Source organism: Cibotium barometz, chromosome 44 (genome assembly GCF_041138505.1).
Source record: "Cibotium barometz isolate CiBa-2024 chromosome 44, ASM4113850v1, whole genome shotgun sequence".
In the NCBI taxonomy this organism is placed as follows: domain Eukaryota; kingdom Viridiplantae; phylum Streptophyta; class Polypodiopsida; order Cyatheales; family Cibotiaceae; genus Cibotium; species Cibotium barometz.
In genome coordinates this window covers 26188190-26206481 of record NC_141089.1, presented here as the reverse complement: position 1 = coordinate 26206481, position 18292 = coordinate 26188190, and the positions used below count along the sequence as shown (strand labels likewise).

General features: G+C 39.8%; 1 protein-coding gene across 1 annotated transcript; it reads left to right on the top strand.

Moving 5' to 3' along the window:
- Positions 1 to 5999: 5999 nt before the first annotated feature.
- On the top strand, positions 6000 to 6481 carry LOC147613126 (uncharacterized). The gene is made up of 2 exons (XM_086782757.1): positions 6000 to 6263; positions 6356 to 6481. The coding sequence occupies exons 1-2, from the start codon at positions 6000 to 6002 to the stop codon at positions 6479 to 6481; spliced, it is 390 nt and encodes a 129-aa protein (XP_086638883.1).
- The last annotated feature ends 11811 nt before the right edge of the window (positions 6482 to 18292 follow it).

The window sequence follows — 18292 nt, the reverse complement described above, 5'->3', positions numbered from 1 at the left end:
TATGCATAAGCTCTATTCATAGAGCTTGCAAGCTTGTGAAATCTCTATGCATAAGCTCTATGCATAGGCTTTATGCATAGAGTTTGCAAACTTATAAAATCTCTATGCATAGGTTTCTTGAAAGCTTGCATGGACATTGTACATAGAGCTTACATAGCCTTCTTGTTGAAAGCTCTATGCATAGCCTTCTTGTAAAAGCTTAATGCATATGCTCTATGTATAGGCTTTATACATAGAGGTTGTAAGATTATGAAAGCTCCATATATAGGGCTTGTAAGCTTATGCAAGCTCTATACATAGAGTTTATGCATAGAGCTATATGAATCTAGCTGAATGCATGAATTAAGATCTATGCATAAAGCTTAATACATATTGTTTTATGTATAAATCTTATGGATGAGCTTTATGCATAAGGCTTCACATGCGTTATGTTTTTATGTATAAAGCTTTTTTTGATGTAGAGTGCCTTGCATGGATGGAGAGCATAAGCTTTTTGAATGTTTATACTCTCTTATACATATAACATATATTTCTTATGCTCTGTTTTTCTATGCATAAGGTATTCTCTTTATTCATAGAGTTTATATATGTTATCAAGGTAAGATCTCTTATCCATGTAAGACAAGATCATGTTTATTACACCATTGGGTGATGGGATTAAGGGTTAGCATAGTGCATAAGGCTTATAGCATAGAGCTTATGCATAAGACTCATGCATATGGCTTATGCATAGAGCTTATGCATAAGTCTTGCATAGAGCTTATGCATAAGACTTATGCATAGAGCTTATGCATAAGACTTATGCATATGGCTTATGCATAGAGCGTATGCATAAGACTTATGCATAGAGCTTATGCATAAGACTTATGCATATGGCTTATGCATAGAGCTTATGCATAAGTCTTGCAGCCTTATTATGCAAGCTTATACTTAAGGCTTGCAAGCCTTACTATACATACGATTGCATAAACCTTATTCATAAAGCTTCCATAAGACTTACGTATAGAGCATTACACATAAGCTTATGTATAGATTATTATGCATAGGCTTTATGCATAAGACTCTATGCGTTCAGCTTTAGGTGTAGGCTTTTATGCATAGAGCTCAATGTGTAGGCTCTATTTACAGAATCTATGCATATAGATTTTTGCATAACGCCTTTATAAATAGTTATTTATGAATAGAGATAGCTTCTCTCTCCATCCTTGTTCTAATTACCTTCTTAATTTTGTATGGAGAGAAGATAAGCTAATGTATAAGTTATTTTTAAAATCTCTCTCAACGGCTGGGGAAAAGAAGCCCGTTTGATGCTTTTTTTAATATTTTTAAAGTCTCCCTCAACGGTTGGGAAAAAGAAGCCCGTTTGACGCTTTAAATGTTATTTTTTAAAATCTCCCTCACGGCTGGGGAAAAGAAGCCCTGTTTTATGGTTTACATAATGCTTTGTGTAATGCATATAATTTGTATTTAATGAGCTATATATACATGATATTCCTGCTAGATGGAGCCTCTCAATCTTGAAGAGAGAATAGCGTGTCCATGCATGCGATGTAAGGACCAAATCTTTTGAAAACGAAGGATTTGCAACCAGCGTGTTCATGACGCTGGCATATTTCCAATGGAGTGCTTGCAAAATTTACGGTTTCAATCGTACAACCAAGCAAGTGTGCAGCCGCATCTTGATAACATTGCGCCTGTGAATTCTCGTCCCCAACAAAGGATGAGTATATCGCAGGAGGGAGTGACAGATGGAGCTCAATTAACAGCACCCGAGGGAATGGAAGAAGGTCAGGAAATGGAAGAAGGTTCAATGGAAGAAATGTTGGATGCCTTCATCGAGCAACAAGAAGCTCTCTTCGAGGAGCATGAACATGAAGATCATCAACCACGACATTTGCAACAGTCAAATTATGAACCAGAGGAAGAGGCCATGCGTAAACTTGCACGCCTTCCATTATACAATGGGGCCAACATATCTGTATTGCGTGCATCTCTTACGATGCTAAATTTGCTGTCAATTTTTGGATGGTCTAATACAAGTGTCACTGAACTATTCAAGTAAGGACTTTTTTTGGAGATTACACCTACTGTTGAAATGATAAATTTTCAACTTGTATTTGAGAAAATCTTAATAGTAACGATCAGATATTGACATACTTGCAGGCTTTTGAAAGACCAGATATTGCGCCCTGGCAACGAGATGCCTCCATCTCGTGCAGATGCCAAGAAGTTATTGAAATCCATAGGCATGGATTACAATAATATTCATGCTTGTCGCAATGATTGTTGCCTCTTCCGCCATGAATATGAGCATTTGCAAGAATGTCCCCATTGTGGCTCTAACAGATATAAAGAAGATGTTCAGGGGGAAGCTGTCCCGGTAAAGGTTCTTAGGCACTTTCCAATCATCCCAAGAATAAAAAGCATGTTCAGGTGCAAATCTATAGCAAGCTTGATGACATGGCATGCCACAACTCGATCCACAGATGAAGTGATGCGTGTGCCTGCTGATTCACCCGCATGGAGATACATTGAAGAGAAATGGCCGGCTTTTAAGGAAGAACCTCGAAACCTCCGTCTTGGCCTAGCAATGGTGTAAACCCTTTTGGTTTAAGGAGCTCTTCATGGAGCACATGGCCTGTTTGCCTTGTGAATTATAATCTTCCACCATGGTTAGCAATAAAGAAAGGTCATTTGTTGCTCTCATTAATAGTTCCAGGAAAGTACAAGGTGAAGAACATGGATGTATATTTGGCACCACTTATTGATGAGTTACGCACCTTGTGGAACGGAATTGAAGTGAAGGATATGTCAAAGCAGCAGAGTGGCCAAAGACTTACAACTATGCAAGGTATTCTCATGTGGACAATGCATGATTGGCGTGGCTATGGAGAATGCTCAGGTTTGTCTATATCGGGTTACAATGCATGTCCTGTATGTGGTCCTCGACTTGATTCAAGATACTCAAAAGCATTACGAAAGAATGTCTACCAAGGACATGCTAGGTATCTTCCAGAAAATCATGAATTGCGGGATGGTAATCTAGAAAGACCTCCTCCAAGTGCATTGAAGGCAAGAGATTGGAAGATCAAATGGGAGGAATGTGGCAACTTGGCATGTCCTGGGATGAAGAGGCTCTCTTTCTTTCACCAACTCCCCTATTGGGGTGATATCCTTATAAACCATTTGCTTGACCCGATGCATATTTTCAAGAATGTAGCTGACATTCTCTAGAAGACCATGACAGGAAAAAAGGAGACTAAAGGCCAAAGGGATGACTTGGAAGAGATTGGTTGCATGCAAGAGTTGTGGGCTCGCACTAGACCCAATGGAAAGGTGCTACTTCCAAGAGCCCCATGGGTTTTTAGTAAGATGAAGGAACAACAAGTCAAGAGGACAATTTCAGAGTTTTGGACTCCTACAGGTTGTATGCATTGCTTGAAAAGTGCATTTACAAAGGATGATGATCTTAGTGGCCTCAAGAGTCATGATTGGCACAAGTTTCTACAATTTGTGCTACCCATAGCAATAAAAGATTGCCTCACTAAAGACATTAGAGCTACTATCTATAAGATTGGCACATTGGTGCGTTGGATTTCTTCAAAAGAGATAAAGAGAGACACTTTAGAGACAGCGCGTTTAAACTCCATAGAGGCAGTCTGCATGGTAGAGAAGTTTTTCCCTACAAGTTTATTAACAATCCAGATGCATCTGCTAGTTCATGTTGTAGATGAGGTTGTAGTTGCTAGAACAGTCCATTCAAGATGGATGTTCTTTTTGGAGAGGTTTATGAAGACATTAAAGGGATTTGTTCACCAAATGGCTCGCCCAGAGGGTAGTATGTCAGAAGGGTGGCTGATAGAAGAGTGTCCCTTGTTTATGTCACTGAATATTTAAGTTCCTCAGATCCAGAGATACCTCGACTATGGTCTCAAGAGTCTAACAGGCGAGTCATTGGTGAGGAACCTCAAGGCCAAGGCATTAAGAGAAAGATGGATAACAATTTGAGGGAAAAAATCAACAAATTTTGCATCTTGAACTCTCATGTAATGGAGAAGTGGATTGAGACATATGAAGCTCTCAAGCGACAACGAGTACAAGATTGTTTAAGTTTCAGAAGGAATCGCACTACAAGAAATCTCCCATATCCAGAAGGTATGCAAGCTCTTCCGGACTTTCCCACAGGTAGATGGCTAGAAGCTACAATTTTAGAAGCCAAACGTGGTGGTTTAACTATAACAGAGGAGGAGGAGGATCTTACAAAAGGATGCGATTGGCATGTAAGTGTTTAAGTTCTACATGTCTCTCTTTTTTTTGTCTACATGTCTCAGTGTTTGATTCTCCATCAACAGTCTTTATGTGCTATTTGTAGTATCACAAATATGGGGCGTTTTGGTCACATGGACGTCATTTTCGAGTAGAACAAATAGACCAAAGAAGAGCAACCTTTGATTGTGGTGTCGCAGCACAGTTTGTTCAAGAAAGTCGTGCAAGTGCAAGTGATGATAACACAATTACTGGAATGCTTGATTACTTTGGAACCATTCAAGATATATTAAAGGTTGGCTTCAGAAGTTTTGAGTTGTTTATCTTTGATGTGAAGTGGTTCAAGGTAATCACGAATGGGCCACATGCAACTGTACGTAGAGACAAGAGTGGCCTCATCCAAGTGGACTCCACAAAGGTATGGACCGATCAGCAAGATACTTTTGTGCACCCAGAGCATTGTGAGCAGGTTGTCTTTAAAGCGGATCCAAAAGATCCACGCTGGCTATTTGTGGTTCAAGTTGCCCCCCGCCGCAGTAAGCAAATTTTTGAAGAATTTGAGCTACAACAAGGTGATGTGGATGCACAGGGTGGTGGAGAGCAGCAAGAATAAGCCGATATCAACAATGAAGAGGAGCAAGCAAATGAAGAGGAGCAACTAGAGCAAGATCCAAATGAAGAGGTGCAAACCAAGGAAGCTGAAAAACATGTTGAGGAAGAAGACATAGATGATGAAGACATCCTTCATCAAGGGACTTTTAATGATGAGGATGCTGAAATGTACATAGACATAGATCTCTTTGGGGCTACTAATCTTAATGAGGATGATAGAATAGATAATGATTTTTAAAATGATGTATCTTAATGATTATGCAAATAGTTATGACATATTTGTAATGATTTTATGACATTGAAGGTCCTTTCATTGTTTACCATTGTTAATGTTTACCATCATAATCACTATTGTAGGAGCAAGTTGATATAGTTTTACCAATGTTGTTTATCATTGTTAATGTTTGTCATATAGTTCTTTCATTGTTTACCGTGTAATTTTCATTTCGCACAAGTTTGTCATATGGTTTTTTGTCCAACAGGCCATGGGTGACTCACCACCCTACGACTACAATCCTAATTTCTCATTTAATCCTACGCCGCAGGGCATGAGTCCCCAGCAGTTATATGGTTTTCTTTCGTCCATGACTCCAAAGCAGAGAGCCATGGCTCAGAGTTATTGGGGTTCTAGAGCAGGGACATCTGCCTCACCATCTGGCTTCCCGACGCCAGTTCCCACACCTGTGGGTACGACAACAGCTCCCACACCTCATACCACACAGCCTTCCACTCCTCTTACAGCTCGATCTATCACCTCTTCACATAGACGGCGCTCACGTAGTAGGTCTTCAGGGGGAGGTTGTTGTGGTGCTAGTGCCACAGATGCTATGACACCACCACCACGTGAGCGTCGTCCTTCGCTCTCATCTGTTGATAGCACACCCATAGGGTTACCTTCCACTCCCTGGGGTGCACATGACCATGACAACAGCAAGATATACACAATTAGGGATGGGGCACCAATAATGAATAGTGCAGGGAAGGCAATGAAGACACGCATTCGACAATTGTGCACTATACAGTTTCACGACTCTGTCATGACTAAATGGGATCAGCAAGATAAGGGAAAGAAAAATTATATAAATACAAAGATAAAGCAAGAGTTTCAGCCATCTAACCCTATGAATGTCGTCTCTAATGAGTGGATACAGTATACAGCTCGCATTTTGATGGGGCATCGTAGGTCAGAGGCGAGGGATGCATTTAGAGAGGGGAAAGAGAAACCTGTTTGGCTAGATGACAGGGAGTGGGCAGCCATTGCTCAGGAGCTCACAGAGACACCAGAGAGGTTTCAACAACAAAGAGAGGCGGCAAGGGCAAGACTCCAAACAGTAGGGGCTTCTCATCTTGGGAGTGGTGGTTACGAAACCATGCGCCATGAATTCGTAAGTATTTGTAGCAATTTTATTTATGTAAATGTATGTATGTGGGCTAAATGTTGATTTCTAAAAGTTATAATTGTTAATCGTTTGTGTAGGAGTTGGCCATGAATCGCCCACCAAGTAGGCAAGAGGAGAAGTACGCTCACAAACATGGCCTTGTGGCCTTATTTGAGATGCTTGAAGAAGAAGGAGAGACCGTCAATTGGGAGGCATTACCATGATGTAAGATGACCTTCAAAATAATGGTATATGATCAAAACATTCTTGAGTATTAATGTTTAATTTAATTTCTTGTTTATCGATCTAGAAAATAAAAAAACGAGCACGGTTGTTTTTGTGCTATATTTTAGACAAAATAGTGCTGTCTGTTTGCTGTTGTTGATCCTGTTAATTGCAGGCAGCCAGGCAACACTATTCTGCCCAAAAAAAAAATTATGGTATAGCGTCGGTATATTCCCCAGTATGTACACCGATATATTCATTGGTATATCTGCCGGTATATCTGTCGGTATTGTCGTCGGTATAGATGCAGGTGAACGTCGGTATAGCGGCAGGTATACACCCCGGTATAAGTGCTAGTATAGTAGCCGGTATAGACGCCAAAATAGCCGTCGATATTAGCGCCGGTGAGACGTCGGTATAGACACCAGTATAAACGTCGGTATTTTTCCCCGACACTTATACCGACGTCGTGGTTCCGGCGCGTATGCCAGCGTTTATACCGATGAGACGGGGCTTTTTTAGACCCCGTTCAATGACGTCGGTATAAGCACCGGTATTAGGCTAACATGTAGTAGTGCCTATCTCTCGAATAAGAAATCAAGCAAAACCTTGTGACCATTCCCATTTCTTTAGTATGAAGAATGCATTACCGATGATTTAGAGAAGTTTTCTTAAGACCTGAAATCATTGAGAAATAAGTCGAAAATTCATTGTAATTGATGGGTGGATAACCAAAATACGAGATTCGTGATTTTCATTAAGAAAATCTAGATTTTGAGAAAAAGGATCTTGTGGAATCAAACTCAATAGGAAATTCTTACTTGCATAGAAACTCTGTTTTTTGAAAAGGACTAATTGTCTTATGCCATAATGCTAGAGAAAGGATTTGGCTTATGGTTTAAACTAAGGAGAGCTACATTGCAATAGCTGGCAGGGAGTCGTCCCAAAGGATGTCTGCCAAGGTCTTGAGAAATGGAATAAAGACAATAGAAAAAACTAGAAAATTAGTGTAGATTTTGCTTTTTTTTTTAAGTTTCCTCCTTGAGGAGATATAAGGAGGAACTATGTATGTGCCTTAAAAATAAGTTTCTTAAATGCTACATTTAAGGTGGAACTGGATTTTTAGGCACATTTTTAGTTGATGAGGAGATGGATGAGGAACATTGCCCTTATATAAATAGGAAATGTGTATGTTTCCTTAAAATAAGTCATGGATGCCGCGTGTAAGGGTCTTTGCACATCTGCGCATGATGGAACCATATCTTTTTGCATAATTCTTGTGGCCACGTATAGAGACCAGCAATAATGCTTGGGAATGGACTTGGGTGAGCATGATTAGCAAGATCACTTGCACATTTTACAGCATGTCTAGGTTCTAGCCTTGATGTGTGTAACCATATTTTTAGGTGCAATTCTGGTGAGTGGGGAGGTGGAATGGAGATAAAGCCCAAGAATGGACTTGGGCAAGTAAGAGTTTTTCAAAATAGCCTGATCACTTGCTCTTTTGACCACTTTGCTAGGTTTGATCCTGGATGTGTAAACGCCCTAACCATTGTGTGTTTTTTTCTAACTTGTATGACACTAATAGTCATGGGCCACATGCCTTGACATTCAAAATTACTTATGTGCATTAGCATACCACTCATAGCTTTCATTAATATTATGAGGCGGAGAAATGGAGTCCTAAATCACAATGCACATGTGATGTGTGGATCAAACTCATCATTCAAGGAGAATGATATCGGTAGCTCTAGAAGGATACTTTTTTGACTATTGTAAATTAGTATGACTTTAAAGTTTAAACACACCTGTGTCAGGAAAACGTGATTGTATTGAAATCCACAAAATCCTTTCTATTTAAATGCCAACACATGATACCACATAGATGTGTGCGATTTATATATTTAGATGGCTTTTAAAAAACATATTATTTAAACAATCAAAATAAAGACAACTCTTAAATCTATGTGTTGGTTTTTGTTTCCAAAATCTCGACTATGTACGGTTGTATAACTAAACTATAAAAAAATCATTCCTAAAAAAAAAGACTATTAAAATAAGGGCTACTTAAAATCTTTGCGAATTCTTAATTTTGGTAGTAAACATACACTAGAATGCCGTTTAAAAAAAAAAAACAGTATGTAGGACTAATTCAGTTAATTTAAGCCCACGGAAGAAAACATGCCCACGATTAAACGTAGGTCGCGTTGAAATTGACAATCGCGTGGAAAATAGCACGCACTCTGTTATGTCTTTCCACTGACTTAGGATAATATCAGAGCTGAGTTGGGATTACATCTTCCCAACGACTTAGGATGATATCAGCGCTGAGTTGGGATTATATCAGTGCTTATATAAAATCCTCTCATCCGTATCTCTTCCAAGCATACTGAGCATATATCTAGTCTCTATAACTAAGTATCTCTTGCGGAGCCTGCCATTGCAGAGGATGGTTCGCTGTTGGGAAAAACACATGGCCAAGGTCCACAATGCGGTGCCGTTGGACCCCTGGGCTAGTGATATGCGCCTGCTTGATGTTTTGATTGAGAGGAGGAGCAGGCTACCTTGGCGCAGCTCCAAGGAGACGATGGCCAGGGTAGGTTCCATGCTCAGTGTGGGCGTGAAGAATGCCACCAAAGGTTGGAAGGAGAACGTGTCGGAGCCCATAACGGTGGGCTTGGATATGATGGAGAGTGAACAACGTTCCAGAACCTGCAAGGCCAACGTTGCTCTATCAAGTGGTGAACTCGCGGCCATGAATTTGTTCAGGGTGGAGAGCATGCCCGATATCCAAGCTACCATTAAGTCGTCGACTTCAATGCTGGCCTCGATAACCGCAGGAGGAGCAAGCGAGGCACAGTTTGCCATGCAGGGCTCCAAGATGGTCAGCCTCACTGTCACAGGCGTCACGTCCCGCCGTGTTATTCTGGACACACTAACGACGATGGTGAGCGAGCATAGCTCCACGGAGGAGCCTTACTGGAGGCCCGACACATCACAGCCTCAACTCAAATGGTCATCAAAAAGGTACAGCCGTATAAAATTTTAATAGCTATTGATCAAGGATTGATTTGCTTCAGCGTCGTTGGCCTTTACGGTCACTAGACGTATACGTTCGCTAGGTGCTCTCACTGATCATTAGTTGCTTGTTGATGACAAAGGGGCCAAGCTCTTTGGGTCATTACAGTGCCCAAGACTGGGGAGGTAGGTACATCCACAGAAGTGGAGAAGGAGAAACGACCGCCAAGGACAAGTCCTCCTTTTCCTTTGCATTCAGGATGACGAAGCTGGAATATGACGCGATGGGAAGACTTACCAAATCCTCGTTGAGAAGAGGTAGCACTAGTCACTAGGGAGGGATATGTGATCACCATTAGATACCATGCGTGTGTGTGTGTGTATGTATATCAATAGATAGATATGTGTGTGGTAATTGGTCACTAGTCCCCAGAGGCCGATATGTTATCACCATTCATGGATTGTGTTATTGAACGCTCATGAACAAGCTTTTTTCCATGATGAAATAGGATCCCTTGATGTATAAGATTGAATGTATTTTGAAATTGTTGATGGATTCTAATCTATTTCTTTCTCTTAAAGTGTGGAATTGGGAAAGGGATGGAAGATTGTTGTAAACTGTCGGCTCCATTAGCTACTCTATGAAGACTGCCATCTAAGGGCTTCTATTGTAATGCTCAATGCTCAAGCACTCATGTTGAGGCTCTTTGTCTATCATACGTGCTACATTGCAAAACGTATAGTACATAGCCTTAAATTTTGAAACATCCATATGTCTTTTTCTTTTTTTGGGTATGAAATCAATATATTGCCAAAAGAATAAGTAACTGTACATAAGTATAGACCCAATGCAAAACGTATAGTACATAGCCTTAAATTTTGAAACATCCATATGTCTTTTTCTTTTTTTGGGTATGAAATCAATATATTACCAAAAGAATAAGTAACTGTACATAAGTATAGACCCAAGTTCAAACCCCAATTACAACCATAGAGGTAAACCCAAAAAGAGATACAACTAGTCACAAAGCCACCGAATCCCACCGATTAGATATGTTGCATAATTGCATCTTGCTCAAAGGGGTCAATGGAAAATTATGTTGGTCTTTTGTTAAAGCTAGAATATCAATCAAGGTGGAAAGGATGGGTACTCCTAAACCTCACCTTAACCAAGCAGTCATTTTGGTTAACATCTATATGTCTTTGAATGGCAAGTATAGTATATAGCTTTATTTTTCAAAGCATCCATATGTATGTCTTTGAAGGGTTTATATCTTTATCAAGATATCTTATGAGTGTTCGAGAAAAGAAATTAGGCTAATAAAAAAAGCATAAAATTACTGTAAATTTTCTAGAAAGTATGCCTATTTTTAAAAACTTTCCTCCATAAGGAGATATAAAAAGAAAATGTGTATGTGCCCTATAATCAAGTTTCTAAAATGCTACATCTAAGGGTCTTTAGACATCTACATAAGGTGGAATCATATTTTTAGGCACAATTTTAGTTGTGGCAAAGAGATGGATGAGGGAAAGTCCTATAAAGATGAAATGTGTATGCTTCCTCAAAAGAAGTCATGGATGTTGTGTAAAAGGATCCTTGCACAACTTTGCATGATGGAACTGGATTTGTAAGAGTAATTCTCGTGGGCAGGTAGAGGGACAAGCGATAGTTCATAGGAATGGACTTGGGTGGGCACGATTAGGAGGATTAGTTCCACATTTCATTCCATGTCTAGGTTTGAGCATTGATTTGTCGAACATCACGCACTATGCAACCGTATTTTCAAGTGTAATGCTTGTGATGACTCGGGAGATAGAATGGGGATGCTCCCCGGAAACAAACTTGGGTGGACATGATTTTTCAAAAATTGCCTAATTACTTGAACTTTTGACCACTTTGTAGGTCTCATCCTTCATGTGTAAAGGCCCTAACTACTGTGTGTATTTGAATTAAGTTAAACTTGTATGACACTAGTAGTCTTGGGCTATGGCAAGTGCCTTGACATTCAAAATAACTTATGGGCATGGGTGTAACACTCTTAGCTCTCATTAATATTATGAGGCAATGAAACAGGTCCCAAATCACATTGCACATGTGATGCATGGTCAACCTAATCATTCAACGAGAATGATGTCGATAAAGAAGCATACTTCTTTTATGATTGTAAATTGGTATGACTTTAAAGTTTAAACACACCTCTGTTGGGAAGATGTGACTTTATTGAAAGCCACAAAGTTCTTTCTACTTAAATGCCAACACATGATACCAAGTAGATGTACATGATTTATGTATTTAGATATAGGTGGAATATTTTTCAACCAACAAAAATAAGGACAACCCTTAAATCTATGTGCTCGTTTTTGTTTCCAAAATTTCTACTATATGTGGGTTGTATAACTAAACTGTATGAGAATTTATTCCTTAAAATATGGGCTACTTAAAACCTAGACCAATTCTTAATTTTAGTAGTAAAAATATTCTAGAATGCCGCTTTTGGGATAGTATGTAGAACGAATTTAGACAATTTAAGTCCATGAAAGAAAACATGTCCTCGATTAAACTTCCCATTGCAATTGCTAATCATGTAGAAATTAACATGCACTCTAATATATCTTTCCACTGACTTAGGGATCATATCATGGCTTACATAAAATCCTCTCATCTGTATCTCTTCTAAGCATACTGCATAACTAGTCTCTCGAATTAAGTACCTCTTGTGAAGCTTGCCATTGCAGAGAATGGTTCCCTGTTGGGAAAAATACGTGTCCAAGGTCCACTACATTGGCATTGGACCCTTGGGCTAGCGATATTTTGATTAAGAAGAGGAGCAGCTGGCTACCTTGCCATCCCACTGCTACAAGGAAAAGCAACCGTAGGTGTGTTTATAGACGCGTTTTGACAACATGGTTTAAAATGTTACGAGCACATTTATAAGAGCGTCTAAAAGCGTGTCTACCGATAGGCGTCTAGATCATTATAGACATGCCTATAGATGTCCCTTTAAATGCACTCTGGAATTAAAAAAAATTCTAGAGAGTTGCCTGTGTAGATGTACAACTGCATTTTCTACACATGTAGCTCTCTCATTTAAGGTACAAAAACAAACCTACAAAACAAATCCCCAGCACCCAAGGGTGCAATAAGAATAGAGGAAAGATAGAAAAGAGCTAACCTCTTTTTCTCAATGTTGAAAGAGAGGATTAGAGGACCTACAAAACCAACAAAAGGAAGTCCTCGCGAGGTACGACTGCACCCAAAGCACAAGGAGCTTGTGCCCCCATAATTGCCCCGGGGGGTACACCTAAAACAATGTAATTGTAGCACGTGAGTTCATCAGGAGGATTTTTTTAATTAACAAAACCTACAGGATTACATCTACAAGAGGGGGTTTTTATTTACACTTTTGAAAAAAACCCGTAGGTTCCTTAAGAAAGAGGGGTAATTTAATTAGTTGATAGCATGTAGGTAGAGGGGTTTTTTTATTACCCCTTGAACGCACGTGATACAGATGATTTCTTAGTAGTGGCCCCCCCGAGATAATTGCAAACAAAAAATGTACACCCATATTTAGATTTCAAATAGTTCATCTTAATTAGCTTGTTCATGTTGTTAACAAACATCAATCATCATTTAAAGGTTTGTCAGACCAATCACTCTCGGGCTTTGATCCAATATAGAATGTGTTAGTTAAAATTGAACGGATTTAAAGAGATGAAAGACCAGTGAGAGCGGGGACACATGACCCACCGGAACCTAGTGACCTTCAGTCCCAATATATTAACTCAATTTCCCATAATGTCCCAAGCCGCACAGAAAAACACTCTTGTTTGGCAAGATCTTTCCTTAAAGGGTTACTTCCTAGCTCCTAAATGCTATGCCTTGGTTACGAAAGGTTCTCCTATAATTCGTAACAAAGGGGATGTTGGCCAAGGATAAGGTCGACCTAAAATGGTTCATAGAACAATAGTCGAGTAACTAAATGCATTGTCTCAGCCAACTTTTGGGTCAGTTGGCCAAAACTCTTTGTTTGCGCTGACAAATCATGTTGTCAGATGATCTTGCAACCTCTACAGAGTGTGCCCGTGTAACTTACCACGTAGTGGGTTCTGTTCACCGGTTCCACCATACCGAATTGATAGATCGGCTTGTCGAATTTTTCCTGATCACAAATCTTTGTTATGTTGCATTCAGGTTTGATGCCAAACCTCCCGTACATGGAGTTCATTATCAATTTGTGCACAGAAGACATGACATGGTCTCCTTTCTTTTTCGCTTCCTTCCTTTCCCCATAAATCTCTAGCACGAATTCGGAGAATGGGCTTTCTATCCTCCCGAATAAATACCCATACTTAAGTTCAACTTTATTCCCTATTTTGCTAATTTGAGCTCTTTTGTGAAGTAGATGCCCGTGAAGGTCCCTGTGGGGAAAAGTAGAGTTCCCTTATCGGGGTCTTTGTAGGGTAGTAAAGGCACCTTGATGGTATCAAGACACATTACTTTTGCCTCATGAGGCCTTATGTGCATAAAGCTATGCATGAGGATTATGCATATCAAGCACTATGCATTAAGCATGCATGCATAGAGCTTCATGCATGCATAGATTAAGCTCTATGCATACAGCTTAATGCATGCATAGAGCTTAATCTATGCATAGATCTCTATGCATTATGAATGCATGCATAGAGCTCAATCTATGCATTAAGCTCTACGAATAGAGCTTAATGCATAGATTAAGCTCTGCGATTAGAGCTCTATTCATAGATTAAGTTCTATGTATAGAGGACAGACAAAACAAAACCCCTCTTTTTTGTAGATAAAAATAGAGGATAAAAAGATAGGAAAGCACTTACCTCTTTTTGGTGATGTTGAAAGAGAAGATTAGAAGACCTACAAAACCAAAAAAAGGGTGAGGAAAGGATTAGTAATGCATACATAAAAAAACCCTAAGAACCTAATGTATACATACGAAATCAAAAAGATTAAGCTCTATCTATATAGCTTAATGCATGCATAGAGCTTAATGCATGCATAGAGCTCTATGTATAGATACAAAAGCTTATGCAAGCTATGCCGCTATGCAAGCGTTATGCAAACTACGCCTCTATGCAAGCTATGCTAAAGCTTATGCATAAAGCATGCATGAGACCTTATGCATAAAGCTTTAAGCATAATGCTTATGCGTGAGGCCTTATGCATAAATAAGATTTACGCATAATAAAGATTTAAGCATAATGCTTTATGCATGAGGCCTTATGCATAAAGAATTATGCTATATTTGGAGGAGTAGGCACAAGGTGGCATAGCCTTTTGGAGGAGAAGAGGAAGATTTACTCTTCGAATGCTTGCACACCATGTACATTTCACCTCGTTTATTGCACCTCGTACATTGCACACCATGCATTTCACCTTGTACATTGCACACCAGGCACCATGCTACAGGCTACATATCACAATCACACCAACTTGCACATTGCATGTTGTATGTACCTCACACATTGCACAAGGTACCTCGCATAACATTGCATGTCGCTAACCCACATAATCGCACCTTGTATGCTTGTTCACCAAAAGTTGCAAGTATTGACAAGTTATTCTCTACAAAGCCTTGATCCTCCATTCATCCTCAAGTAGTTGAGCGCTTACTCTAAAAGACTCCAAGAGAATGAATTAGCCCTCTCATTTAGGATGGGAGTGAGGTGAACATATGAGTGGGTGTAGATATACGTTAGTGCAAAAACACATAGTAGTTCGGGAATTTACACACCAAGTAGTAAAGCGGTCAAAAGTGCAAGCAATCATGCTTATTTAGAGAAATCGTACCTCCCAAATCCATTCCTGGGCAGTATCCCCATTCCATCTCCCTACTCACAAGAATTGCACCAAAAAATACGGTTCCACGGTGCGTGATGTTTTACACAACATCAAAGCTAGAACCTAGACATGTGGTGAACTGTGCAAGTGAACCTACTAAATCGTGCTTGCCCAAGTCCATTCCGAGCTACTATTGCTTGTCCTTCTACGTTCCCACGAGAATTATGCATAAAAATCGGGTTCCACCCTGCGTAGATGTCCAAAGACCCTTGTTATACACAACATCCATGACTTTTTTTTGAGAAAGATATATGTATATAGACCATTCAAAGACATATGGATGTTTTAAAAATTAATGATATACTATACTTTTTTCAATGTCACACATGAAGTAGACACAAAGCCTTAATGTGAGCACCTAAACATTGAGCATTACAATAGAAGCCCTTAGATTGTATTCTTTACGCAGTAGGCAATGACAATGGGGACTTGCAACAATCTTCCATCCCTTTCTCTTACCTTTATTTTTTAGAAGAAAACCTCTAGCTCCTTGCTTCTTCAACAATCACATCTTGGGAGGCCTTCACCTTGGTATGCAAGATTGTGGGTAGCCGCTCAGTGCGTGGATATCTCCAGGATCTATTTTATAAGCAAGCCTAGAAAGATAACAGATATCCATCCCTTGGGGTGTGGCCTACTACCAAGTTGAGTTTGATTTTCCTATAGTTTTGGATAGAGTCATGCAATTGAGCCTCATTCGCACTAAGTACAGCAGCCTAGGCCCTCTTTGCAACAATGATGCGGCACAATGGCTTTGACCTAATGTCCAACCCTTTGTCATGTCTCAGGCTTTCCAATGACAATTTGCTTTCTAGGTTCCAAGCTCTTCCTCTCCTCCCCATGATATGTGGTGCTATCAAGAGCATGATGGAATCCCCCTCACCATTCTTGATGAGATGGCTAGGATTCCATCCCTTCGTATCTACATAGCCTCTTTGGAGTTACTAGCTCATGCCATATCGCTTTCTTGCCTCTGGGGGACCCTATTTTGTAAAGAGTTGAGAACTTTAGCCTCTCATTCCAATGTTTCATCTACCGAGAAAGATGGGACACCTCGCTAGATCTTGTCCTTACCTTTAATCTTAGATCCCCCCCTCATTCCTAGTTTAGATCCTACTCACAGGGTGGGAGGGATATTGATCCCAAAGCGTCAGAGAACAAAGACCTAGCCTTTGTCAATCATAGTGAAGAAGAGGTGCACACTGCTTGGTGAGGCAAAACTATCAAAAAAGATTTCTAGAGTAGAGAAGTGTCACTATCAGGTGCTCTAGGCTTACAAGACACATGAGGAGATGGTTGGGTGTTAGAGAACCATTATGAGCATTTATTTCAGTATCCCCGATGGTGATGGGCCTCCCCTGTTGAAATATGCACTGAAATACTCATGTATTAAGCCTTAGGGGAAAATGGGGCATATGGTGTAGACTTGATCAAAGGTCACTTATATTCACTAGCTCAGTTGAATGTCATTTACTAGAGAATCTCTACTTTTGCAACAAGTGGTCAAACTTGTTGTTGCCAAATATCGCACCTTGTATAAGAAAGCTAGAATCATGGGAGAGAGAATTGTGGAGTGCAGAGAGACTCAAGGAGGGACCTATGGGAGAGAAGCATGGAGAGATTTGTGGATATGATTAGTGGCTAATCTTGATTAGCTCATTGTAATCACTTTTGTACTTGCATATTTAAAGAGGCACACTAATGCAAGAGAAATGCTCTCATTGTCCATCATTACCTTGTCATTATGTTATCTCATGTGATTAAGCTAATCTAATTTTACTTAACATTAATCTCTGATCATTATACTTAACCATGTTCTTCATTCATCATTATGAGCCACCATGAATGCCAACATTTGGTATGAGAGGCTAGTTTGTTGTTGCTCTCGTCTACTTCTCTCACCTAGTCATCTGCATTTACTGATGTGCAACACTTCATGCCATTTTCTTCATCAGCTACATCAACTGTACTACTGAAGCCACACAATTGATGTACTAAAGCCACACAAAGCTCCTAGTTGGTGGGATCCATCTCTTCTCCAGAGATGACTAATCCAGCTACTTCATCTCTTCTCCAGAGATGACTAATCTAGCTACTTCATCTTGTGGAATTCTCCTATCTACATCGCCGCTCCACGAGCTACTCTATCTATCTACATCTGCTCCATGTGCAACTCCATCTATTTACATCAACTTCACGTGCACCTTTGTCTGTCTACATTAGCTTTCGCATGCCACTTCTGTGATCGGTGCACTGCTAGAAGTTGTATGTTTTACCAGCTTCTTCACGTGTACCATTCCATGTACCTGCTGACATTCATTGCTAATGTCGGATGACCTGCTACTAACAGTATGACGACTTGTTGCCGACATCTAATGACCTATTGCTACTCTACTGATAGTCAATCACCTACTCTATTGAGTGCCAATAACCTATTGATGACTACAAATGACTTGCTCTACCTACAGACAGTAGTTGCCACTTGTCACAGTTTCTGCTCACGTTCTTGGCCGGTTTACTTTTTTGGCCAAGTTTACTAAATCAATTGACAAAATTAGAATGTTGAATAATCTGTCTACATCAGCTAACTAAATCAATTCTCAGTAGTCAACTATCTACATCAGCTAGCTGAAGTAGTTCTCTGAGTCAGCTGTCTAAGTCAACTCGCAGACTCAGCTGTCTGAAACAACTATCTGAGTCAGCTATCAGACTTAGCTATCTAAATTAGTTTTCTGTGTATCAGACTTAGCTATCTGAATTAGTTCTTTGTGTATCAGCTCTCAGAATTAGATTTTGTTCCACATTTTTAGAAGTTTTTCCATACTTATTCTCATGCATATATAATTCTGGGAGGGATCATTACTTAAAGCATTTCGGCTCAATCTTTTTTTTAATCATTTATTTTCTTGTATATAAAGGG

What these genes read in the sequence shown, in the direction of transcription:
- LOC147613126 (XM_086782757.1), top strand. Translation starts at nt 6,000, where the DNA reads ATGAATGTCGTCTCTAATGAGTGGATACAGTATACAGCTCGCATTTTG. An exon ending in AAACCATGCGCCATGAATTC is followed by an intron (nt 6,264 to 6,355) that starts GTAAGTATTTGT and finishes TCGTTTGTGTAG; the next exon opens with GAGTTGGCCATGAATCGCCC.